This window comes from Myiozetetes cayanensis, unplaced genomic scaffold (genome assembly GCF_022539395.1).
Source record: "Myiozetetes cayanensis isolate MyiCay16 unplaced genomic scaffold, myiCay2020 scf7, whole genome shotgun sequence".
Taxonomy (NCBI): domain Eukaryota; kingdom Metazoa; phylum Chordata; class Aves; order Passeriformes; family Tyrannidae; genus Myiozetetes; species Myiozetetes cayanensis.
The window spans coordinates 35,764,435-35,792,181 of NW_026087964.1; the positions used below are offsets into that span (position 1 = coordinate 35,764,435).

Consider the following 27,747-nt stretch of genomic DNA (forward strand, 5'->3'; position numbering starts at 1 on the left):
GAGGAGAGGAGCGTTGGCGATAGGTGGGGGCCCGAGATTGACGTCGCGGCTGCCCAATAAAAGAAAGAAAACGACCAGGGGGGTGGGGCGGAGGGTTGTGGGGTCCGCCCCGTGCCTGGCGCGCGCGCGGGCGGTTGCGTTGCGGGGCGCGCGCAGGGTCCTAGCGCCGCCGCCGCCATCTTATGAGGGGCTGAGGGCGCAGCTCCCGCCCTGCGGGCCGGCCGGGGCGCTCGGGAGCCCGCGGAGCTCGGGAGCTCCGGGAGCCCGGAGAGCCCGGGGCGCTGGACGTCCAGGGAAGTGTTCCCGTTCCCGTCTGCGGGCGTGCGGGGGTAAAGCGAAGTGACTCCACAGCGCCGACGTGCGGCTGTAGCGAGCTGCCTCTAGCTACATCTGCAAAATCAGAATTCTGTTTAGGGTTGTGTTGGTGCTGAGAAGTTGGGACGGTTTTTCCCTCCCCTTAGTTTCTTTTTCCTCCCAAAGCCGTTCTTCCGGACGTTCAGGCTTAACAACTATACTATCCGCCCGAAATGTTTTGAAGTAAGTTAAACTCAAGAGGGACTCGAATGAAGTTTTATTACAAATCAGTGGAGTTGTAACGATGAAGTCGGTATTTTCAAAGAAGCCAGGTAACGCTGTAAATAGTGTTAATTCCCCCGGCTGAGGGAAGGGATAAGAGCAAGGGGCACCAAAACGAAGCCAGGTGTTTGTAGGTTTCTGTAGCAGTGCTTTATTCAGTCTCACTGAGCTGCACCTGCGGAAGGTGCTGGTGTAAAAACACCCAGAACAGCTCTGCCCGGTCGGACACTTTGTGGCTGCGGGCGAGAAACCAAGGGCACGTATTTCAGTGAATGTTACCGCACTGTTCCTCACTTCTGTGTCCGTCAGGATGCTGACAGCAGGTACGTGCACACGGGCTGGGAAGTCGCATGGATAGGCTGCTCCTCCATAGACTCGTGGTGTTTAAAAGCAGCGCCACGTTTTGCTGTGGAACGGGGACTCGAAGCTGAGCTCTGCCGTCTTTCTTCCTTGCAATGTGAGTTGCTGTCACCAGGCGTTGTCAGCCTGTATTTGCAGGTATTCCAGGGAGCGCCGTATCCTTCAGCCTCATTTGGAGATGCAGTGCTATCCACCAGTAGTCAGCTCCTGCATTAAACCACCCAGGGCATCCTGGATTTACCTTCATGCTCTGAAGGTCAATATTCAATTAATGATTAAAATGAAATAAGCACAGATGGAATTCAGAGTTTAATTCTCTGGAACTTATCCGCTCAAAGCTAATTCATCTTCCAGGGTGCACTGGAATCAGTGGCACTGAATCAGGAATGGTTTGGGTACTTTATTCTAATTTTTTCTTTTGTTTCAAAAAGAATAGGGGAAATGCCGTTAAGTATGTGGGCTAAATGAAAGAGAATACAAAAGCATTCTGGTGATTGACTGATAAAGGATGGGGCAGATGCTTAATTTGATAGTAACTAAAACAATTATGTTCAAGACCATAAAATATGAGGTATAAGAAGTAGGAAAGAGAAGAAGAAATTTACATACAGGAAGAAATCCTGCTGATAAAAGTAAAGACAACAAAATATTTTTTTCTTACTTCAGTGTGGGAAGTGAGTAGGTTCTTCCAGAGCCTGTTAACAAATGTTTGGAGTGTTGTGACATGAAATAATAAACTTGTGCTTACATGGAGTAATTTTACCACTTGCTTCATTAATTTACATTAATCATAAAAGCAGAAATACTATTTAGAACTAGGAATAAAACCAGGTTCCTGCCACCATCTTTTTCTTGCCTCAAGAAAGATTTAATATTAGAAGATGTACAGTACTGATCTTTGCTGTTATGTAAGGTAGGGATCTCTTACAGTTACTGCATTGTGTATAGCTTCAATTTCTATTTAAAATAGATTTGCAGTTTTCAAAGGTCATCTTCTTACTTAATAATCTTCTGCATCACCAGCACAGATGGCAAGTAAAGCACTCTCATAATGCCCTGATGCAAAATGCTGCAAGGAAAAAAAAAAAATCAATATTTCAGTGACCATACATTTTCTGAATTTTTCTTCTCTTGGTGTGTGACAAGGACTAGGCTGCTATAAGGCTTTACAAGATATTACACTGTTTTCGTAAGGATTACAGGCTGAGATTATTTTTAATTTCACATACCTTGGCCTTTGGTTGCTCAGGCACCTTTAAACAATCCTAGATCAAATCGGTTTATTACTTCTCAAATTCAATACAAAAAAATCATGAACAGTTTCTTAAAGTTGCTGTGCATCTTGCAGTTGGATTATAGCGATATAAAAAAAGTAAAGTGTCTTAGCAAGAGTATTTTTTTTGGTACAATTAAACAGTCTCGAAGTTTTGTTTTAAGATACAGAGCAAAAGTACAAGACAAATAGTTTTTGTGAAAGTCCTATCTAAGCATAAGGATAAAACAAGATATTTATTTCAGTTTTGCACAAAAATGGTATAAACCTAACCTTGCATAACACAGCATGAAGTAAGATGTTATCAATTAGTGTAGAAAGCATTCATGCAAACTACTCCTCAGCAGACACTGTCCTGCCCTGTTCATATACTCCTCTTGCATTGGGGAGGGACAAAATCACTGAGAGGGAGTGAGTTGAGAATTCACTGCTTTTGGAGTTTGAATTCAAACCAAGGCACTGAAAATTCCCTGTTGTTTTTATACATTGCTTTTTGTTTGGTTTTGTGGTTTGTTTGTTTGTTTTTTTTTAATAAGCCAAGTGCTTAAATGGAGATTAATCCTCTATATTTTTCTGGTAGGGCTTTGCACAGTCTGTGTGATGCTAATGCTGAATATATGCAAAAGTTTGCAGAAACTTACTTTAATGTCATGGAAGAGTGATTTCCCATATCTTTCTTTGTATCGCTGCCGAATATTTATCAAGTCAATCTCACTCCTGGCGATGAGAATCCTAATAACTGTTTTGTTGTGAAACCCAAAGTCCTAAAATGAAAAGAGAAGAGGAAACTTGGCAGTTGGACAATATGTATTTGCCTATCTGTATATGCTCATATTAATGTTTAATAGATAAAGATAAGATATATCCATATAATGTATGTAGGTATAAAGGGTATATAAGATATACCCATAAAGGTATCTTAGACTTTAAGGAGTCTAAGCATTCAAGGGTTTTATCCTATAGAGTTTTCGTGTGCTCAAGTGATAGAATTTATGTTACTGAATAAGAAGGAGTCCCCACATGCCAGTGTTTTATCCATGCGTCAAAACTTTTAACAAGGAAAATCTGATCATCTTTTGTCAGTAGTCTCAGGAATTCAGTTTGTGTGTAGCAGTTTTGACTGTCATTGTGGAGTCCATTCAAATTATACTGAAGCCAGTAATGTATTTCACAAGAACTGCTGCCACATGTGAATTCAGTGAGACTTTTAACCATTGGTTTAGAATTTATATAATGTGTGCTTCAGACATGTTTGTTTTAAGTTTCTAAGTAAATTTTCATATTGTAATTGTGTGGAGAATGGGGACATCTAGTGGCAATAAAAGTAGTCAAAATAGGTTTAGGACTGGGACAACTGATGATCAGTTTAGATTCTTTAATGCTAAATTGTAGTTTTATCAACTAATCACTGATACTGTCATCTTGTTCTCCAAAAAACAAGTGTTAAAAAGCTGCATGTAGAAAATCTGATACATGTTTGATGACTACATTCAAATCTTTATTATAAACCATTAAACTGTTATGGACTATGATTTCAAGCATTTGAATCCTGAGTGGGTTTTATTATATTGTATTATAAATTGATGTATAAAAAGCTTTTGGCCTAATTTGGATATAGGTTGGTTGCAAAACTATTTTAATTTCTTGCTTTTTTTTTTCTTTTTGAATTTTCTGTGCTCTCTAAAACACTGAGAAAATATAGTAAAATATTAATTAAAATGTAGATATTTATTCTTAATAATTAAAAACTTCTTCCCTTATCACATACCTTGTCTGAATATAATATAGAAGAAAACTATCTGTGTGATATTTCTTAAAATTAAAAAGTAGGTTTTAACTTGAAAAGCAGTCTTGGTACAGAACTTTGAGAAATATCACTTTTCCTGATAGTTGATATTTCCTGGTAGTTTTGGCAAACCTTTTTTGTGTCATGTACTAGAATCCCCTTTTGACCACTCAGACAAAATATTGCTTCTTTCTTTCAGGCTCTGGGATTTTTCTTGGTTCTTTGCTGCCACACATGTTGATTTAGCTGAAACACTGGAGAGCAGTAATGGCAGCATCTGGCAGAGGATACTGGGGCATTTTTGGAGTGTTGGTCAAAAGTTTTGTTTGATGATTCTGGTTTGGAATTACTGTCTTTGCCATTCCAGCTCTAAGGTGATCCTTACTCATGGCTGACTCTTATGACAATCTTCTAAAGATTACACTTAAAGATTAGGCTTAAAAGATTATACTTTTGTTTTTATAAAACATAATGCATCATTATTTTCATTAATGAATGAAAAACAAAAGAAAATGTCTCCAGTGACATTCCTCTCTGATAGGAGGAATTCGTGTTTCTTTGCATTTACCCACATTTCTCCTTGGCACTCAGTTTAGTATATTAGCACTTACTCAACAAATAAAAGAACCTGCATGGAGCCCCACAATAAAATATGACCATTTGTCTTTATGTAACACTAATTTATTATTTAATTTTTACCAATACTTATTAAATCTCCAGAGACAAAATACTGTGTCATAGGAAAAGTGCACGTTGAGTTCTGCACAGCAGGGGGAGATACCGTCCAGAGAAAAGAAATGTTTTCAGTTAAAAAAAAAAATTGACAAAGTTACCAGACAGATATTGTTTTAAGGTATCTAAATATTTAATCTTTTACTGCTAAATGCTAACTGTAGCTTAGGCACTACTGCTTTGCAATTTATATAGGTATCAACAGTTTTAAAACATGCAAAGATTGAACAGATGGATTTGTAATTACTTGTTTAAGAATGATCAAACAAACAAACAAAAGGAATCTGCTTTTTATGATGTGAAGAATGACTACTTACATGAATTGCATTATAAAGCCTATAAGCAAAGTAGGAAGGCTTGTCACGAATGCAGAGAACTAGGAGAGAACAGTTGCAACAGGTAAACAGGAAATTATTATAAAATAATTGCTTTTGGCTTTGGGCTCCTTGAAATATAAAGCTGGCTGTTCATGACTCAGCTTAAAATTAAGCTACCAATATTCACTAACATAACTATATTTGGATGTTTGCTGTTGTATCAAAAAGATTATTAAATACCAGTGAATACACTCAAATGACTTCTTCGTTGAAGTTATTATTATCCTTATTCTACAAATGAAGAACAAAGGTATGTAAAGCTTGAGACTTGTTAACATACCACCAAAGTCCTGAAAACATTGCCAATTATTTAATATTCGTAAAATCAGTTTGAAATACAGTTATCATTGATTACACAAAACTTGTTACAAAATAACAAATACTAGCTCTGGTCAATCGGGTTCATGCTGCATGGATACATTTTTGGATTTACGAAGACATGGGAAAGTAGTTAAAATATTAATCTGTAATTATGTCTGAAAATTTAGTTGCACAATGTAGGAGATTAAAGTGAATAAAATATCAGAAAATAGTGTTCTTGATGCACAAGAGATAATATACTAGATATTTGCTAAGAGATCACTGCTAGTAAAAATAATATCTTTACGTTACCTATTGCAACCAGTAATTCTTGAAAGTATCCATCGTAACATTCATTAATGGCATCTACTATGTCTTGCCCAGAGATATTTTGGAACTCCTGGAAAACTTGGAGAGGAAAAAAAACCAACCTTGTTTTATTCTAGTTCATTAATAATGATCAATTTGCTTTTTTTTAGTTCGATACTTCCGCCTGGTACTATAACTATTGAGTTCATTTTTCTGCTTTATTATTCTCAGTGTTTCATTATGTTTATATTCCCCAGGTAAGGCAATCTAAATGAGTAGCCTGAAACCTGGCTTCTAGAAGATTCTCTGCCTGGGTTCTTCAGTCCACAGTATGAAATGAATGGATGCCACAGCCTCTGTTTCACTGGAAGCTTTAATAAATTCTCTATCTAGCAACATCTGTTTATGAAACGTAAGAATGTCAGGTCATTGAGGCAAGTTCCTTGCTCAGCTTGGCTAAAACTGACCAGAGATGCATGGGTTGTGACAAGAAGCCCTGGCTTGCATGACATGTGTAACATGTCAGTATCCAGCCATGGACACTCTCTGCATAATGTGGGTATCCAGACATAGAAATATACAGGGCACGCTTTCTCCTTTGGGGAAGGAGGAAAATTTTCAGCTCACTGTTTACTACAAAACTTGTGGAGGACTATAGTACAGGCAGAGCCCTCAAATCTCAGGAAGAGAGCAGAACAAAAGCAGGTGTGTTACGTTATTTTAATCCTATCAACACCAGCTGAATGAATTTGTTGATCCATGATAGCAGAGTGATTCTAAGCTACTGTTAGCAGTTGACATAAGAAATACAGCTGGCTGCACAGTGATAAACTTGTCACCAGACAGTTTTTCCACTGCAGAGCAAAAACTCAGACTTGTCAGCAAAGAGATACAATAGGTTTCTTTTCTACAGTGGAAGATCTGGATGAGCTCACATGAATTTCTTGCAATTTGCAATTATGTTTGATTTTCTATTTTGAATAAAAGCGGCCCTTGTGTTTCTGTGTGTATTTTTATTATGGGAGAGTGGATGTGCACATTGAAGTGCTCCCATCAAAAACTTCTTTGAAACTTCCAGGGAAAAGCTTTGACACAGCAATGTGTTTTCACATAAAAACATTTGTTGAAAATACTCCATCCGCCTCTCCTGAGGTGTTTCCCCTCATAAAAGTTACTTAGGAAAAATGAAGAAAATAGTTAAGAAAAATCACCTCCTGTTGTGTCATGTGTAAATTCTGTGCAGCCATGGCATTTGCCTTTTTTTGATCATGCATTCTTCCCTCTGTTATTAGGCATCCTGGTGCCTGTCTGTTCTGTCTACAGCTGTCAAGAGTCATCAGGCAAAGTTCAGTTTTGCATTACTTCCAAAATCCCATTAACAACAGTGGGAGTCTGGGCTCCAACAGTTCACGCTTAGGTTTCAGGCTAATACCCTGCTGCACACTGAGTGTCTTGGTATGCAAAGCATGGCTTTATTAGCAAGTCAGATTTTTCCTTTCCACTGTTTAAACAACTGAACTGCTGGATTACCCATCCACAACTGCTGGTGGCTTCTGTTGCAGAGAATCATTTGCAGCATGTTTTTGTGTTCGCCTGTTTTCTGCTGACATGCTTCCCATAGAATCTAGTATACCAGAAAAAGGAAAAAACATGGAAAATATTTTAAGTCAGTCCTAAATCACTTTTCAACATTTCTGTTTTTTTCTTTTTTTTAATGTTTGAGAAGTTCACATTTGAGCATATTTACCATTGCATCCTGAGCAGCTGTAGAAGGATCTGCATATCCTTCCATCCTTGTTCCCTGGGGAAAAAAAAACCCAAACATTTTCTTCAAAAGTTAAATCCTAAACCACTGTAGGACTATAAAGTTATCTCTGTATGAAGCTATCTTGCATTTCTTGAGATTACATATGTGGGCTTTTAGATTGGATAAGTATATTCCATGGCTGAATTTGAAAATGTAGAAAAAATCCTCAAGCTGGTATGTCTTCATTTTCTTTAATAAGAGGAACTCTGGAATGACAGTCTTGTGAGAGTGGAAAATGGGGGAAATGGATAAACCTGTCCCATTCTTAGTCCCATTTTAAATAAGCTTTTAACTGACCATCGCCATCCCACCACCATTTTCAGAAGTAGGGATATTATATTGCTTACTATAATATATAACTCTGAGGGGAAAACAAGGGTCACAATTTGCCATTCACTGATTACCAATATACACAATACCAGAAGAATCTTTTCTCAATTTTTTTCTCCCTGCACAAATCATAGGAGCAAGCTCATCAAATAATGGAAACTTTCCTTGCTCATAATCATTGTCTAAAATTAACCAAGACTAAGAAATTGTTTGACAACTTTTATACACAAAACACTGAAGAATACTTTAAATTCTTCCATACATTTAATAGCTTTTCAGTTACACAAATCAAGCTAAATTCTTTAGTAAACACACTATGAACTGAATTGTATAGCTGTTAGAAAAAGAGGAGAGCACACAGCTATTGGAATTGCTTTTTTAACCATAGCCATCTTGTAAGGATACAAATCAGCCTAGGTTGCAAAACCCTTAACAATCTCAAGCTCATGTAATCACTGCCTTAAAATGTGCTTGAAGCAATTTAGTTTAAAATTTACAGTATTTTACCTTATATGTGAAAGGGAGAATTAAAATTATGTGTTGGCTGTTAGCTTGTAGAATGACTGATTTGTAGCTCTTTCTCGTTAAAAATGTTACTTTATCTTTTAATTTAATGCTAAAAATTTCACACAGTGAAATTCTTAGCAATAAGATAAATTACTTGAAGTAAATTATGATGGAATGACTGCATAAAGTTGACAGACAAGTGAACAATAAAATAACTTAAATAATATTCTACATGAGTCAAATGCCCACTTTCCCCATTAACATTTATATAATTATGTTTTAAATTGTAGAAAATTATAATATTTTGTTCATATCAGACTAGAGTATTAGTCAGCCTGAATTTGTAATTCTGTTAATTTCTTTAAGAAGGACTATAAACTATAACTTCTAGTCTGCCTCAGGCTGAACTTGAAAATTGTAAATACGACACAATAGTAATTGAATAGTTCACTCTCCATACGTGGAGCACATTTACTTCCATCCGTAGTCAGATATGTGTGTCATCAGTCCCAAGATTTAATAGAAATTAAAGCAAAGGGCTTCTGAAAAAAACATTAAAGGATGCATGGGAATGTTGCTACAGAATAATGTTCTTTAAGTTGCATGGTAAAGGAACTAGAAAGGACATATTTTAATAAAATATCACTAAGTTTAAATATAAGATTATATCCAAACATGGCTGATTTGACTAACAATCTTCAAAAGTAGACAGCATAACTGGGTAAAGTTGAAGTTTCCTGCAGCTTTTTGGTATCTTGAGAAAAATAGCAGATCTTGTTAGCTAAGAAGTTGCTGATTTTAGATATCCTTATCAATGCCTGGGGTTTAAAAAAGTAAGGAGTAATAACGTATAATCTCAGATTATTTTAAGTTTGGTTTGTTTGATTGGTAAAATATGGTTTTAATAAAGATGAGAAGTGAGGTTGCTTAACCTCTAGCTTTTAATTTTTAAGCAAGGAAAAATTTTCATTATTAGAAAAAAATGAGAAAAAGTATTTCCTGTTTATAGCTTCTACTTCTGACACATCTGCTCTTTGTACCTCGGTGAAGCCTGCTATTTCGTATCTCAGTAGGAACTTTTCCCCCAGACATATATATATAAAAATACAGATATACCTTATGTATGCTGTTATTTCCTTGCGGTGCCTTTGTCATTATTTGTTACTCTGGTTTACAAAAGATTTTTAAGATAATGAGCAAAGTGACTACAAAGAGAATGGGAGCTTATGATCTGGCAAGGATGACCACTTTGTTGTATAAGACTACAAACTGGTAAAACTGCAAAAGTTGGTGTGTCATAGTGACACTTTGCCTCTGTGCAAACATGCTGTGATTTGGCATATGCAGAAGCACAAAAAAAATCATATTTAAAGCAGAGATCTCTTTAATACTTTATTTCTTAGTCAGATGTGGATATATCTCTGTTTTCACATGATGTTTCAACTGGATTATATATTCTGATAATGGAGAAAAGAGAGCTTTAAAAATGACAATCACATTTGTACTTGCAAGTAGACTCCTTTTGATATGAGACAGATGGAGCAGAGGATCAGCAGTTGAATAATCAGGGGACTTTATAAAATAACCTGTTAACCTTTGCCTCCATCTGATAGCCAGTCTGAGATTACTCTCTCCCTCATGTGATTTCCCCCCCTCTCTTTTTTGAAAGTGTAGCCCTGTTGAACTAGCTTTAACCACAGTCACCTTAAAATTCAAGACTTCTCAAATAGTATCAAAAGTCCTTATGAATTTTTTAGAAACGTAAATTTTACTACTTGGTTTACAGTACCTGAGCAAGGTTCATGAGCGTATCTCTGAAGTGCCCTGAAGTCTCAGAATCAATGTCTTGTTGAAGATCAGTATTATATTCTAGGTTAAACCAAAAACACATAATCTAAATCAAAAATGCACATGCTCTGCATAGTGCAAATGAAGATTATCAAACAAAGGATAAATAAATAGGATTCAAATACTTGTCCATTCTCTATGGTCTTTATTCCACTGTAACCCGGACAGGTTCTTCATGGACCTGGCACTTTGCCTGGCCCTGCTGGGAGCCCTCAGCCACTGTCCCCATCACCTGTCCACCCACCCAAGTTGCTTCAGCCTTTGGTATATAGTCAGGGGAGGAGATGGGGAAGGGAACCAGTCAGTATTGAGGAGTCATTTTAGTAGTTCTGTTCCTGCCTGTGTGCTGATACCTCCAGAGCACACATACTACAACTGCTACAGTGCACTTGTTAGAAAACATTACGCATTAGGTAGGCTTCTTTCATCTGGAAGATCTCCATGTTTGATCTTGAGGCTAATATGTCAATTAGGCATTTTTCTTCTGTGTCTACTCCCTGTGTGGAAAGAAGTAAATGCAAAAAGATGTTGTATAGTAGAAACCACAGCTTTTAGATGAAAGCAATGCTGTGCTTATCAGAAGTAACAAAAGAATAGCAGTCTCTGCTGGAGCAGTGCAGAGTGCATTTTAATAGTAAAACCCTGTATTTCAAACATATTTCTACTTAATCTGAATTTCAGCATGTACATTACCAAGTGAAGAATGAAGCAAGAGTAGTGTTGATGGAAACATAATGGGAATAATTTTAGAGCATTAGTAAGAACTTAGGATTTGCTGAAAGAAATCAGATGCAAAGATTGAGCATACATCCCCAGCAAGTGTTCAGGCAATCTGAAGTAGACATGAGCACAGCTATTATGTTTGGTTTTTGTCGTCTCCTTCTTTCCTTCTTTCTTTTTTTTTTTTTTTTTTTAAATTTATTTAGGAATAAAAATATTTTTAGAAAAAAATAAAGTTTGGCAATCTTGTCAATAATGTTAATAAAGGACATGATTCTGTTGTTACCAAATATATTTCACAATTCTTTTAATGCCAACCGTAATAAAAACATATCAGTAGCTCTAAAAAATGCATTTATTTGTCTGAAGAAGTGTTCATATTTTCTTTTTTTGAATTCTAATTTCTCAAAATTACCAAGATAGATCATCTTGCTCAAAGTCATATAACCTGTGTCTTCTTTGTGACAGTGGACAGTAGCAAATATTCATGAGAAGAAAAAAAAAAAAACCAGTGTTGAACTCCTATATACCTTCCTATCTTTCAGGAATGGACAATTCAGGAATTTCCTGAGAAGGATTATTATTTTCAATAGCCAACAGTGAACCTGTTTTCAAAGAGATTATTGAAGTCCTTTATGAACTGATTTGTGCTTTTGGCCTCCACAATGAATTTCACCTTTATTACATGATATGTGAAAATATATTTTTGTTTGGTTTGGAGCATCAGTTGTGTAAGGAGCAGAGTCTCAGACCCTAGGAAGAAAATGAAATATTTTCTTTAAAATGGGCAATCAGTTCAGTTTGAGTGGAGTGATCATTGCTTTGTCACAGGGTAATTTGTAAACGTTTATGCAAAGACATGTTCTGATAAAGAAGTATTGGTCTTTTCAGAGGTGGAGTCTTAGTGTATGACACTGGGTGTGCAAATAAATTTGATTTGTAACATACACAATGGCTTGCAGGAACTTACATTTCCCTGTATAAATATTTCTTAATTTCATGAGTTTACTATCGGTGTTAAATGGGTTATATTTGTTACGTTACAAGGATATTATTTCTGCCAGTTTTAGCATACCAATGAATATACTTCATATATCCCTGTATTTCTGATGACCTAGTATACTATGTGATAGTATACTACTCCAGTGCACTAACTTCCAGCAGTTTATCAACCAGTTAAATGTCAAAAAAATAATTTCACGTATGTTCAGTATTCTAATTAGTGACTGCAACTCTAAGCAATTCTGAATTTGACAACTACCTTTAAGGCATGCCAGAGCTCATGGGCATCATAGGAGGCAGGTGGATACATCAAGCCAACCATAACTTCTTTGAAGTGATGAGAGAGGTTCTCTTTTAGGTCTGTTATCAGATCCTTGAAAAGAAAAAGAAAATGCATAGACCAGGATAATTTCAGTAGTCTCACTTTATTAAGACAGAATAAAAAATTATTAGTGGTTTTCTCTGTAAATGAATAAAGATAGACTTTCAAAGATGAATTCTGGCTAAGATTAAGAAAAAAATGTTCTTTTTAAATAGTACCTGCTTGTTCTACTAGTATGGGTAAAATAAGAATAGATGCATAAGCCAGTAGACCACAATGGTTTGTTTGTTGGTTTCTGGTTCATCAGAATACAGAAGAAAATGCAGGGGTGTAAGTGCAACTACTACTTAAAGTTTTAGAAAACTGAATATCATGGCAGAGCCTCTGCAGCTTTCCTTGGCATATTCCCTGTGCAAATCTGTGGGAAGTAAGCACCTTTGGAAATTCAATCACATATAATCCAGATGATGTCTTGTGCTTTTTTCAGTGTAACTCACCATGTGAGTAATTTAAAAAATCATCTGTATTGCTCCTAGTACATGAAAATACCTGCTTTGGGTTGTTAGAAGGTTATGTGCTTTTAAATATTTTATAGTCAAACTAAATTCACTACTTTTGACAAATGCTGGATTAATAATAAGGAACCTCCCTCTTCCCCCTCATGTGTCTCAGTTCTTGCTTGCTAGGTAGCTGAATAATGGATCAGAGTTTCCTTCTCACTCTACCCATTAGCATCCTTCAAAACACTGCAAATGCCAAAAGCTTGTTAGCTTACTATTGGGGTTTCTGTTAAAGGATCCTTGCACAGTCTTTTTTTTTTTTTATATATTTTGTTGCAGCACTAGACAGCTGTCAGGTATGTTCTGATCTAAGTCTGAATTGAAATGGTTCCCATTATATAAAGGATTATGTTTTCAGAGCTGCATATTTTTCAGGCCTGTGCTTTGGTTTTGATACATTTCTGAATATAATTTAATTAATAGCTAGAGTGGCAATGAAGGAGGACAAATACACATTAAAAATTAAATTTATGCTGAAGAAACATACACGGTCTTCAGTGAATGCACATTAGGTGCATTTGTCAACCACTGAATCACACCTGGAGTAGAAATTAATTCATTAAGACATTTCACTTCTGACAACATGCCTGTGGGAAAATGGATTAATAATACAAATGGATGCTATTTAAAAATTACTCCCACAATCAGAACTAATGGAAGTGAAGTATTAAAAAATAAGAAAAGACAACTGTAAGTTGTCGTTATTTTAATTTCCTAATCATCTTTGCTGTACAAAATCCTTGAAGGCTAATCGTAAGAAGGAATCTTAAAGCTTCTCTGTATGTCTGAATCATGCAGCTGGTTCAGGTCTTTCTTTCCTCTTCTTATATTTCTCTCCTTCTGAGATGTTGTCTAATGAGTGGGCGTAGTGGCTACCATATTAAGCAGACTGAAGTGAAATTAAGAGGGAAGAGGATTGGACCAACAGTTTTACCCCAAATTGAACTGAGAAAGATAAAACTACTGTTGCCTCACTGCATGTCTTCTGTGCCCTGCAGTGTTTACCACTCATAAACTGGGACTGCCGAATGGCACATTTGCTCAAGGCAGTGTAACCATTAGGACAGATCACAGCCAGGGAGGTGCTATCACTGGTGTGCTAAATTATTGGCAGTTCAAGGTAAGACACAATGTGTCCTGTCCAGCACTTCCTGCCCAAGATGGCAAACTTTTGAGGTATCGGTCGAATGAACTGCATGGAGCACTAACCGCATAAGCCATCCCAGGATGTCTACTGTCCCAGGTGAGGCAATAAATATCAGCATTTCTATTTAATCTCTGAACTACATTACAGCTGCTTTGTACTTACCCCTGTTTCCACGTGGCAAAGGGTAGAACTGAATAGGGGCATTTCTGAAAACTGCCAAGATTATCTTGATGTATCTTGTGCTATACCCAGTGCTTAATAAATTAATTTAAATTAATATTGTGGGTGTATTGAAATATGTTCCATGAGTTCCAGAATCTTCTGTAGCCCATTGCTGGCATTTGAAAACAATTTCCTTGCCTTCCCCTTCTATCATTATTTGTAGATTTAGTGACTGAAATTCTTAAAAAGGAATTTTCTTTGGCTTTTTTGTTTTCTTCTAGATCTTTAGGTCACTGGCTTAACAGGACTTCATGTTGACTCAATATGGCTGACAGAGATAAGAATTTAAAGGTAGTGCATTTTCATAGGGATTTATTTATTTGTTTATATTTTTGGTTTTGATTTGAAAAGAAAAAACAACTAGATTCATTGGTGAGCAAGTCAGTAATTGTTCTCTATGAATATGAAATATGGTAAATCAGAACTCCATTCCTGAAGGACATTTGCCAATTCTTTATTGCAATATCATGCATTATCTCTAGGTCATCTTCATATACCAGAAGGCAGAAATTAAAGATAAAAGCATGATATGGAGTTTTAAATGTTTTCCTATGTTAAAATGATATGTCCAGTTGAAACACTCTAGAGAAAAGGTCTAAAGAAACCAGCCAGCTGCTATGGGTGAAGTAGAGAAGGAGCAATGTCCACTGGTTAAGGAGATAAATGAACATTTGGAAAGAATGGGCTTGGGTTCTTTACTGTCACAGGCATCTTTAGGGAGTTTGACATGCTTTAGTTTTCTACAAGTAAAATTAAAACTCTCTGAGGAATATTACATGGATAAACGCTGAACTTGTATGGTTTGCATGTGTAATGGTAATCTAATAAATACCTCATAGTAGAAAAACAGTTTTAATCGTTTAGGTACACTGATTTCAATCACTGTCACAGTCTTTGGAAGGTGGGTAGCTGTGATTCAATTATTGGTTTTTTATGGTCTATTTAAAACATACTCATCCATTCAAGGTTACATCTAAAAAATCTCAAATATTGTGCATTTGGTTTTTTCTAACAATCCAAATAAAGTCATTGATCTCCTAGAGATGAGTAACAACACAAAATCAACTCACTACGCTGATTAAACCCAGCTTTTTTCTCCCAGTTCTAGGAGAGGAAGTGGGTGTTTCAGCATATTAAGGGATCAATGGCTTTGAGGTATTTTGATACACAGTTGGCACAAAGGTTGTCTGTGGAAAACTTGTTGGCTACCTAAAAAAAAATACACTGTTCTACTGGTTAACAAACTGGTGGTGTAACAGTGCCACATCATATGGAGTTTTTGAATGAACCATTTCTAGTTAACTCCAGTTAAGGCTGATGGCTGTGTGGTAGCATCTGTGCAAGCTCATTGTTCTTATTCACGCTGATCGATTCAATGGCAAGCAGATACTGACCTTCAAGGAATTTTCCAGTGAGCTGTTAGCTTTACAGGCTTCAGGAAAAGAAGAAAACTGGATTTTGTTGTGTTTGCCTCGCTTCTCTTAGGGGAAGAACATGTCTAGTCAATTTAATCCAATAGTATCTATTTTCATACAGTACTTTTAATCAGTAGATTTCACATGAATTTTGCAAAAGGTGTTGCTATTTTTTTTTGCCCTTATATAGTGAGTGTAACTAAGGAAAATGCAGGCATTGCCACTTCCATGAAGTTATTTGGTTATCAATAGTAGATCTGAAAATAGTATGAGGATGTCTATCTCTATGTATGTTTAAGAATTCATATAACAAAAATTACATTTTTATATGCAGTAAAGATAGATAAAATACATTTGAAAAAGAGGCTAACTTTTTATGTCTTAAAATTTTTTAAACACCTTTCAAAGATTCATGAATTTAACATGAAGCAGCTGAGTACTGTGCTTAGTGTATGGATGGAATTACATGGAATGAGGCCTGAGAACGTCAGTGCTTGAGATGAGAACATTAATCAGTATGTGAATAAGATAAAAAAGCCTGTAACTGTTGGTATGGTGTTTTACTTTGGTTACAATACTATTTTATTATCATGTCTCTTTCTAACTTTGTGTGGCAGAGGTGCTTCTACTGCGCTGTAAATGTCAATCTGATACTACTTAGAGGTACCGGTAGTCAATGAGCAAAGCTGTGTGCCAACCTGTTGGTGCCTGCCAGCTGTCTGACAGGCTTTTGTTTCCAGTGACTGACCTGAGAGAAGAGCTGATCAACTGCACTGGAGGAAGGAGAGAAAGAAGTAAATGAAAGCACAAAGTGGCTGTGTCTTACCCTGCCATACATGTCCCTGTATGCCTCAGCAATCATAAGCCGCTGGGAGTTGCAACGCTGAGTTAGGATATCAATCAACACATCTTTTTCACAACCTGTAATGGAAACATGACACAGACTCTAAATTAACAATGTGTTGTTATTTACTTACGTTTGTAATTGTTCATGTTTTATTCTAGAAGATTATACTAATTTCTCAAAACAATAGGTCAACAGACTAATATCCCACTGGTATTTACCAGCGTTAGTTATATGTATGCTGCTTATGTATCTTGCGCTTGCTGGTGTAATACCATAAAAAGGTGAAGTAGTCCATTATTACCAGAATGATCATCACCTCTCTCAAGCTCAATGGATTTGAAAGCATCCATAAAACAGATAGAGGCTTTCATTTATTCAGAACTAGACACAATAGCAGGATTTGTGGCTAAGCCTTGGAAGTCATACTTGTATACCCTGTTGATATTGATTAAATAGTCATTTCAGGATTAAGGATCTCTTTTATGGGGGTGCAAAGTTGTGGTTAGACCTTTTGTTGAAAAAGTCAGCTATATTTTCAGAGGAACTGTATAAAATAAGTTATAAAGTTTTAAAAAAATTGTATTTTACCCCATTTCCAAAGACATTTTATTGAAGGCTTCTGTCATTGTTTACTTGATGGCTAGAGCATACTGCTAAACTTCTATAATGATTCAGTATTTATTGCTTGTGAAAAAGAAAATGACTAGCATATTCAGAAAATTATTTTAGGATTTTAAAACTCTTTTTGCATCCCAAAGTTTGACTTTTGGTAATTTCAGATGGCTGAGCATTTTAGTGACATTCCAGCATAAATATATCCCCAAGTGTAAATCAATTGACTTTATGATGATTAGATGAATTAGGCTGGGAAGCATGGGGTTCAGCTAGCATCTGAATGGAGTAGGGTAATGTCTCAAGTTTCTAGTAGTTGTTATATGGGCATATATACATATGCTACAGATACACATTCTGTACCTATTGCACCTTTGTAAGGCAGATATTGTCATATAATCTATAACTGTCAGGTTCCATTCTGACGCAATTGCAATTGGACATTGAATACTTTTTTTTTAAGTTGGCAGAGGAACAGTTGTATGTTTGCTCTTTACACAGCACATTTAGTTCACTTGCTGCTGGATCATCTAGCCACAATTACACGAGGTTTTTAGCAAGACTCTGATTTAACATTGGGCTGATTCATTTCCATCAAACTCACAAAATAGAAGTATTATTGAAATTGTGTGCAAGAATTTATTTTTACTTTTCAGAAAATAATTATCACCAGGAATCTGTAAAGCTTACATAGTCACTAAAATAAAAAGTAAGAAGGATCTGGATCCAGGAAATATTTAGAAATATAAATAACTCTATTCATTTTTGTATTCCTACTGGTATCAGTGGGACAACATATGCAACTGAACCTCATACGAATGAATGCTGTGTGCAAGATTCGGGGTCAGGGTGTCAGTGCCTGTAAAGGATAGGGTGACTTTAACTCCTCTGAAGCTGAACTGTTTATTTTGCCAATTGTCCTTGAAATTAGAACTTTGTTCCATGTACTCTGATAGGTAAATTAAATGTAAGGTTAATGTGCTTGTATTTGCAGTATTAAATGAAGAATATCATCTCTGTCTTTTCATGTTAGCAACATTGCATTAAAAGTACTGTTTGAAGTTTAGCAAAATGTTCGAAACTTTTCATCCGTAGCCAACTTAGTCATAAAGATACTTCAGATACCCCTTGATCGTTAATGCTCATTGTGATTCATTTGACATTAAGTCTGAGTCCTCACATTTACATTAAAGAAACTGAAAAAAGAATGCAAGATTTGGTGCTGTACAACTTTGCAAAAAGCCCAAGGTATATAAAAGTTATGATACAGAAAACAATTTTAATGTGAGGAAAATGTTTCAGATAGTAAAAAAACAGATCAATATTCTGACTCTCAGTGATAGCAACAATGTTCTACAGGAGAACAAAAATCTGAAAAGAGAAAAATGCTTTGGTGAACGGAAGTTTTTTTGTACGTACATTGAAAGCAAAAATTGCTCCTGAGTCAAAAATAATAACTTCTTTAAACTTTCTACTCCACTTATTTTTATTTCTTGATGACTGATTAATAGAGTTAGCACACCTTGGTGGCAGTTAATTGTTGAAGTTACAACTAAAACCCTTTCATTTCTTGGCCTTCACTGTAGTGACATAACACAGATTCTGTTTTCTTTTTCTTGTTTTCTCAAGGAAGAGTTCATTACTCTAAGTATTGGTGTAGATTTTAGATTAATCTTGATCATCTCTTAGTTCCTGTAAATGGAAATACGGAATTTGGACATCATCAGTGTGTCTTATTAAGATTCCTTGAAGAATCCACAGATAGATAGTGACACTTTTAATTTATTTAATGTGTTTTTATTTTGCCTCATGCTTGTTGTTTTATGAGAGCTTTCTGGGAAAAAAAAAAAAAGGAAATCAATAAAAATACTTACTAATTCCCTGTAGGGCTCCTCCTAGCAACTGGGCATCCATAATAGGGTTAAAATTCGGAGCGGGAAAAATTGTTCCTTGTGTCTGCTGAAGGAGAAAGGAGACGTTATTGAGGTTTTTCACATTTATAGCACTGCATATATATTTTGAAAACTAACAGCCATAACTTTATCTTTGCCACATGAAGGTAACAAATTGTCTGTGGCTAACTGAGGAAAAGAGTGCGTGGTCAGAAATTCTAAGATCTGAGTGCCTCAAGATTTGAACCAAACTTGCAAATTTTTTTAGCTAATAATCAGTAGATATAGCTGGACAAGCTATGATTAAGCAATTGCATTGTGAATCTTACATGCCTGGATAATCTTTTGTTTTAAGGAAAAACAACTGAGAAGAACTCAGAAGAACTGAGAAGTAACTGAGCAGTAACCTGAGAACGGGTAATTCCTTCGAGGGAATTCATGACCACCAACTCATTGACCACCTACTGAAAATGAACCACAGACTCAAATGTAGGTAAGAACTGCACATGCAGACTAATTAGCGTGAGAAGCAAGAGGTATAGCTAGCAAATAGTGGTTTGATTAGTAATTAATGAAAAAGTTATGTAATTTGTAACCAGTGAATGCTGGTGCCCTTGTTTGTGAAAATGTATAAAAAATGTAAAATTTTGATGATCAGGCTGGTGGTCTTTTGTGAGTTACCACCCAGCTCCCTGCTTTGCACAAACTAGAGCAAAAAATATAGAAATACCTCACCTTGGTGTGTGAATTGGCATTTGCACACCAGGTTATGAGTCCACCTTCAGGACAACAGCACTACTGTCCTGTGGTGACAAGATGCTACACAGCAGGTGAGAGGGAAAAAACTTGCTTCTAAAGCAACATCGACATTGAACAGGTTTGCTTTTCTGAACAAATGACCACTCTAATGCCCTTTGGTGTAGTTTTATGGGGAGAGGGAAAGGTGATGTAGTTTTAAGTTGTTGAGCAAGACTGAATGCTTGCAATGATCTCCTGTACTGAGACATAAACCTGAAGGTTGTGGCAGGCATTTTGTTTTACAAAGATTTGCTACAATCTGGTCATACTTCAGAAGAATCTGTTGTTACAACATTCTTTGGCTTGAAATACCTCAAGAAATTGAGGAAATAAGTCAAAACAACACTCATATTGGGAAAGCTGGGGTTCTGCTTTCGGAACCCAGGGCCCAGGGTATAAAATCATATTTCCCCCCAAACCCAGACAGGATTACCCTGCCTAAATGTGCCTAGTAAATGCATACCTAGCAGCAGTGTTCATGACTGCACAAACTGAGGGAGCAGAGCAGTAGAGGCATTTGGTAACTGGAAATTGCAACAGATTGAATTTTATCAGGAGCAGGCAACTACATGTGAATAGATTGTCTCTTCAATTATTTTTGGTTGGAGAATTTCTGCTGCCCTGTTTTGAAGCAGGGTATTTTTAGGATTGGTTGAACACTTGAGTGTAGTTACACGTACTGCTATTTCACTTAGTTCATTTCCACTGAAGTCAGCTGTGACTGACCCCTGTAACAAAGAAGGCTAGTGGAGCTGAGCAGGGGCACTGTGCCCATAGAGCTCAGGGAAAAATGCAGGACGTGACTGACCACAGCTATGGCAAAGAAAGCTGATTTTATTTCAACACAAAGCAGACTACATAGCTATCAACATTTGAGAGGATGAACTGATGGTGTAAATGTACCTGTATAAGCCCAACACAGAGTATAATACTAAACAGGTAGCAAAATAATTTGTAAGAGAGCAAAAGGCTTGAGCCGACTTCAACCCATTTAATCCTTTCCTGTGATGTCCAGCATTGCAGCAGTGAATGTATCAATGAGAGCAATAATGTGGATCTCATCAGTATTACCTTTGTAATTTGTGTTATGTTTTCAGTACATTTGTATTAATCTGCTAGAAAAGCCTGTTTAAAATCACTTAACTTGATAATATACATTATAGCTTCTATGAGTGGAATATCTGAAAGAACCTAGAGCAACCTGTCTGACATCAGGATGGCCAGTTTTGAGTCTATGGCTGTTTCTGTTTTACTTATACAACATCTTTTTCTCCTTTAAGCTCTGGAAAGCTTAGGGAAATTAACAGTATGATCTTCTGGCTTTTCTTCCACATGCCTTAGCATGATCACTACCAGAATGGGCAGGAATTACACTTCATGGCAAAGCTAAATCTACATCAGAGAAAATTGCATTGTGGTTGTCTTGGTGATGTCAGAAGTGTTTGGGGTGTTCTCACTGAATATAATTTCTCTAAATACAATGTTCTCCAACCCACCCACACAAATGAGACAAAATTATCATTCAGGAGTGACAGGAATCTTTTTGTAAGTTGAGAAGACCAGGGACATTTTTGGGTCACTTAACATTATTAATACTAGAACTTTATCCACATCTTATGGACAGTATTAGTGGAGGTATTTTTATTGATTTCAGGGAGCTTTTTGGTCATGCTCTTAATAAGTAAAACTATTTTACATCGTGCTGAGAAAACTAAGGAGAGCTTGTTAATGGACAGCAGGGGCTCTCCAAGATGATCAAAAGGATGGGGCATTTGCCCTGTGAAGAGAAGTTGAGGGAATCTGGCTTAGCCTGAAGAAGAGTCAGCTTTGGGGGGACCCAGCAACTGCTCTGTAGTGTCTATGGGAAGACCACCAAGAACATAGAGGCATCCACCTTGCTGAGGTGCATGAAAAATGAAAGGTAAGTCATAAAACAAACCAAAGAATGTTCTGGCTGGATATGAAGAAGACATTTTTTACTGTGTGGATGACCAAGTAGTAGAAGAAGTTGCCTGAAGAGGTTGTGAAACCTCTGTCCTGAGAGATTATAGAAACTGAATTAAGCAAATCTCTGATCTACTCAGTCTGAATTTAATGTGGCTCCTGTTTTGACAAGGAGGCTGGGCTAGATAATCTGACAACCATCTTTCAACCTAATAATTCTATAATTTTTTTCAAAGCAAAAAATTAACAGGAATTTTTTCAATAACATTTTTAATATATGTAAACATTATCAAAAACCCATTTGTCTCAGTGATAAGAGATTGAGTAATAAAGGTACTTGCATTATTCTCTTTGTGTAAATCCCGTAGGGTATATACTAATTCCAGACATACATTTTGAAGAATTCAAAACCTTTTTCCAGGACCAGGCACAAAACCTGAAATTTATGTTGGTGAAATTTACATCTGGTGATCACTTTGTCCAGTGTACAAACTGTGATTATTTGAGTTATCATGCTGGAAAGAACTGTCAGTATAAAACCACTATGAACTTCATGTGCAATTTATTTATACATTTTCATTTCCTCAAAATGAAAATTAGCAAAGGTGTAATGAGCAAGTAGCCTAAGAGATTTGACTATTAGAAGTTACACACTTTGATAATTGCATAGAAAATAAAGTTGTTGTTTCTGGATATTTAAATATTTGAATAATTATGTTATTTACATGTAGATGGGACACTTAGGGACATAGTTTAGTGGTGGACTTGGCACTCTTGCGTTAATGGTTGGGGTCCATGATCTTGGAGGTCTTTTCCAACCTAAATGATTCTATGATATTAAGTGAGCCTAACTATAATGTCTGTATGGAAGCTACAGCAAGCCAGTTTATCTTTGCCAGTCATAAATCAATCACATTAAAAATATTCCTTCCCTAAATGATTTTTTTTTATAATAATCTAGGACAGATCACATAGTGAAAAAGGTGTTCACTATATTCATCAGTATCTGAATGTATCTACACCTTTCCAAAGGGTATTGGCATACAGTGAAGATGCTGAGTTGAACTTCTAAGCATCTGGAAGGAGATCAGAGTCAGTGCAGACAGCTCATTATTAATCTCATGGCAAATGTAGTAATTAATAACAAAAGGAGTGGAGGGGGATATCTAAATATTGCCTTAAGGAAATATGGATCTAAAAAGCATGAGAAGCAAAGAAGAAATACAGTCCAGGTCCTTAATTGGTGTAAATGTACAGAACTTGGTCAAAGTCAGTAAAGTTTTGGTTTAGACAAGATGATGGTCAAACAAATAGTCTTGTAACTCCTCTCTTACTCAGATATCCTTCAAATATCCTCATTACTAATATGCTACATATTCCCACTACCTTCATAGTGAACCTTGAGAAAACTCATGCATTTTTTGTGGCTCTTCCCAGATTTGCATATGTTTAGATAGAATTATTAGTACAGTGGATAGGATACAGAAATCTAAACTTTTCCTTCAAGTTGTCTGCACTCACATATATCCATCCTCACAAGTGCATACGCAGGTGTTTTGCTTGCTAAACAACATCAGATTCAGTTCCTCAAGTTGGGTGCAAGGTTGTGGATTTTGTGGATATTAGTATGGTGTATTGTTTTGAAATACAAAACCATGTATGTTCAACATGTTGTGATACAAGTGCCTCCGTAAACACTGCAGCTAACAACAACTGGTTTCTTCAGAAGAGATTGTATTCCTCTGCCAAATATGTTACAAATTCATCTGTAAACTTCAAAGTTACTGGTAAGAAACAAATGGATGGACAAATACACACAAATACAGCCAGATTTTCTGAAGAAACCATGAGGTGATGTCTGGTATAGTCATTGGAAGAATGTGAGGGGTTGTACATTTTAAAAGACTTTTAATTTTGGTATCTGGATTCTGGTATCCCTCATGACACATGCACCATTTTGGTGGAGCACCCCTTGTGAACACAGTATTCAGCATGGCAGGGCTTTCTGCATTGGAAAGAGAACAACTTCAAAGGGCATCTGAAGAAAGTTATTTCTGAGGGCAATTTGGCCTTTTTATGGGTTCATTTAGACGTATGTGAGCACAGAGAAATCGTTTTCATACTGGCTTTCTCCTGCAGCATCCTAATGAAGAGGATATCTATTGTTTAGAAGGAAGAATAACAATATTTTGCTTTTTTCTCACAAAGTGTCCAAGCACCTAAAGGTAAGGCAAACAAATCTCCATGGGTGATTCAGTTATTTCTGACTTTAAGGATTTTAATTCTCTTTCTGATGTCTTCCTCATCGATTCATCTACAAAAACACAGATCTGTTTCCACGGAGGCGGCCCAGGTGAGCACTTTCTACTCTCTGTTAGCACATGTTCATATAACTCATCTGTAAGGAACTGATTCCACAATCAGCTGTGCAGAGAGAACACAGGTTTGTGTGGTGTTGGTAGAATGAATCAAAACAACAAAATAATTTGGAAAGAGACCAAAAAATTCATAAGAATTGTAAAAAATGATACTTGCAACTTGCCTTCCTTCCATGCAAGAGCAAGCAAGTTACAGCTTTTCCTGACCAAAGCCATAAGCATTCAACAAAAGTATCAGTAAAAGCTGAGGCTGCTTTTATCAAATTATGTTGTGTAAAGTTCAGGCAATTCACTCTTGTGATGGAAAAAGCAATCTGAAGTATGAACAACCTTCTAATAATATTTGTTCAGTAAGTCATTCTGCTGATAACAAACAATCAAACTCCTTAGTCTGAATGTTTCCCATAGGGAATGTCTACTAAAATAAAATGCTTGCTTTATTACATAGCTACATGCTATGAGCCAGCTATACTTTGGCGAAGATATCCTTTGTGTGCAACTTTATTAAATAAAAATTTCATGAGTATTTTGATTTGCTTTGTGTTTATTGTATGTGTTACATTTAATTTGAAAAATAAATGTTGCAGTAGTGGAAGGGATACTTCTAAACATAGAAAATTTTTTCTCCAAAGCCTCCCATCTCCCCCTGTATGTGTATTTCAGAGAGCTCACAGATTTCATCTTGTCTAATTTCTTGGTAGTTTTACTTGTGGTACTGTGGAGAGCCATGTTCTCTATGTAATCTCTGATAATGTTCATGGCCTGAATTGCTGAATCTGGCAAGACTGCTGCTGTTAACAGTTTGTACATCTCATTCTTGATCCTGGGGGACTCCATCCTATCCAATTATTCATAGATAAAATATGTAATTACTAACATGAGTAGCGTAAAATATAACAGAGGTCATCTTAAACAACCAAGTAAATTTTGAAAGTAGTGCTTCCAATTATTTTTTCATGTTTCTTATGCTTCTGAATTAATGGTATATCAATGTTTTGGGATTCCTTAAAAAAGTATTTTAAAGTCTCAAGTTTGCTTTTAAGACTTCTTCTCAATTTAAAGTTGTGTTTCAGAAAAGTAGACAAGAAATTAATGTGACAGCCTCACCACTCAGTCCTGTGTAAGCCCCTATTTTCTTGTTTGAGATTTGCTAGAGTGATTTTTCTGCTATTTTGTTGCTGAGTCTCTTTTGAGAAAACTGCCACTGCTCCGAGACCGACTTTATCTTGAAGAACCAGCAGGCACCCAGGGGAGAATGTTTACATGGGCTCTGCATTATATGTCCCCATTCTGTCTGGGTGCCTCAGCAGGGTAATCTCCACTGATTAGAATCCAGTAATCTAGTTCATAAAATAACCCTAATTACTCTCCCTTTCTATTCCACAACATATGGAAATTGGAATAAAGAATAAAAATTTACTCAACCTGCGAATCCATCAGAGAAAGCCTGTGATCAGATTTTCCTGCTTTTTCTGAGACTGATACGCACCCCATTGTCTACAGTTGCTTCTCTGCTTCCTTACTTCAGTGATTATGGAAAAAACAAAGGGCATATCAGTGTGCCTTTCTATGTTTTGAAGAAGAAGGAATAAAGAGATGGTATTAACATTGTCTATTTTGGAGTATTTTGGTGCAGTTCAGAGGATCAGAATTAGGAACTTAAGTGTTCCCTCTGCTCCAGTAATCCTAAAGGCCTACAATAAATTAAGCCTACATAGCTGTTGTAAACATCTGCCACAGTTAAGAATTACCATCTAATCTATTAGAATTTCTTTATAACACTATCAAAATATTGCATTATTATTACAAATATCATAATTGCCAATCGTAATGACTTAAAAGCAAAAGAATTTCTTCTGTAAGTTATTTTATAATGTACTATTGTTAATATCAGACAACACATTATATGCAAATGCAGTGCCAATTATTTAAATACAATTGGTCTCAATAAATCAGTAGGAGAAAAGAAACTGAATTTCCTGACATCTCCAGCAGAAACTAATCTACTACCTTTGTCAGATAGATTTAGTCTTGCTGTCTTCATTTAATTATTAGGAATAGATTACAGAATCACTGTAAATTAAAGAGAAAAAAAAAGAAACAAAGAAGAAAATCCCTTTTAAGTTCTTAGCTGGTCTAGTAAAGGATGCGAGATCCCAAATTGCAGAAAACCAAACACATTAGTAATCCCCATTCAATAACTGTTACTTTAGAAAAGCAAATATATGCAGTATAATTTTATCAGAAGAAATACTTTACTGACAGGATTGGAGTAATTAGTCAATTATACTTTCAATTAAAATAAGTAAGGAAAAAATGTTTCTCCTTTAGAAAATTCTATATTGATTTGTAAGTTCGTTGGGAATGTACATGCAAAAAGCATTTGAGAGGAATGAATAATTATTATTGTTAATGATAATTAAAAGAAAGCCCTTAATGAACATAATTATCAGTATGCCAGGTACAGATAGCAATTTCATGTTTTGTTGTCATGAAATAATAACTCTAGTAGCTACCAGAATGGAGATTTAAAATTGCACTATGAACTTTTCTTAAAGAGTGCTAATGAAACCATTTAATATATTGCTACAATTTTTGATAGGGAACAATAACTAATAATGTGTTATGGCCCTTATAGAGGTAGCATTTCTTTGCTTTAAAATATTTTTCAAAACAGATGTTTATAAATGTTAAATTTATTCAGTTACTTTATGCAGTTACAGATGGTCTTGTGAATTTATAAACCCCTCAAAATAGTACCAGGAATAGGTATCTTCTGAGAAATTCACATATTTATTTTTAATACAATTAGGTGATAGTATGTAATTTAGTTTCTTGTGTAGTAGCTAAGTGCAAGCATAGAAAACCCACAAACACAGCCTCATAAGGAGGCTTGAATTTTTTTTTCTTGAAAGGTCTAAAATTCTGAGACAGGAACTGATAATTCTTTATATTTTAATCTTCATTTCAAACACTTGATATATACAGTAAGTAACACCAGGATTAGACCCAAATCACAAATAAATTAACTTCACCTGAGATTAATTTCTACCAACGGAAGGAAATGGATCCCAACATATGTGATGAGAACTCAAGAGGAATGAAAAGTTTGGAAAGATTTCAGAGAACAGATCATTCTACTCACATAAGCTGCACAATACATTTTGGTTTGAGGCTTCAAGTTCTGTTGAGATGAAAATAGTAGTTTTCCCAAACTAAAAGTAATAGTTCAGCAAACTAATGTTATAGTTAAGTCTTATTCTGTTTTGGAGATTTGAGAGAAACCATCCAATCAAAGTGATACGAAGCAGAACACCTATGGGTACTGTATGTCCTTGGGTTTTATAGATTCACTGTGTACTTAGTCATTAATCACGTATTGAATAAGTGTGATTATAATGTAAGTAAACAGAGTCATTAGTACGACACCCTCTGTTCTGCTGTGTTGATTTTAAGAATCAGAATTCAGCTAGTCACAGAGTGAAATGCTCACCTACAGAAAGTGCTTGTGTTAATGATTTACTTTTCAGATTAGGTCTGGTCTAGTTCCTTTTTCTCCATGTGCTGAAATTGCTCAGCTCATCGCTTGTTCCAAAACTCTTTGTAGCTGGCATGCGTAGGAAGATGCTTTATAGCCCCTGTATGTTACCCAGAGTAATCAGGTAGGCCTTAGTAGAACTGTG

General features: G+C 36.0%; 1 protein-coding gene across 1 annotated transcript; it reads right to left on the bottom strand.

Moving 5' to 3' along the window:
• Positions 1-1,028: 1,028 nt before the first annotated feature.
• ANXA10 (annexin A10) lies at positions 1,029-27,345 on the bottom strand. The gene is made up of 13 exons (XM_050338330.1): positions 27,210-27,345; positions 18,927-19,008; positions 16,420-16,514; positions 12,187-12,300; positions 10,612-10,702; positions 10,147-10,226; positions 7,461-7,514; positions 7,244-7,337; positions 5,717-5,812; positions 5,045-5,103; positions 2,851-2,973; positions 1,937-2,005; positions 1,029-1,143 (listed from the first exon to the last, which is right to left on the bottom strand). The coding sequence occupies exons 1-12, from the start codon at positions 27,225-27,227 to the stop codon at positions 1,937-1,939; spliced, it is 975 nt and encodes a 324-aa protein (XP_050194287.1). The 5' UTR covers positions 27,228-27,345; the 3' UTR covers positions 1,029-1,143.
• Positions 27,346-27,747: the final 402 nt, after the last annotated feature.

Bases quoted from the DNA above. Each gene is read 5' to 3' on its own strand.
- ANXA10 (XM_050338330.1), bottom strand. The intron at 12,301-16,419 runs GTAAGACACAGC...TTTCTTTTCAAG, and splicing joins ACAGGGACATGTATGGCAGG to GATCTGATAACAGACCTAAA. The intron at 2,006-2,850 runs GTAAGTTTCTGC...TTTTCCTTGCAG, and splicing joins CACTCTTCCATGACATTAAA to CATTTTGCATCAGGGCATTA.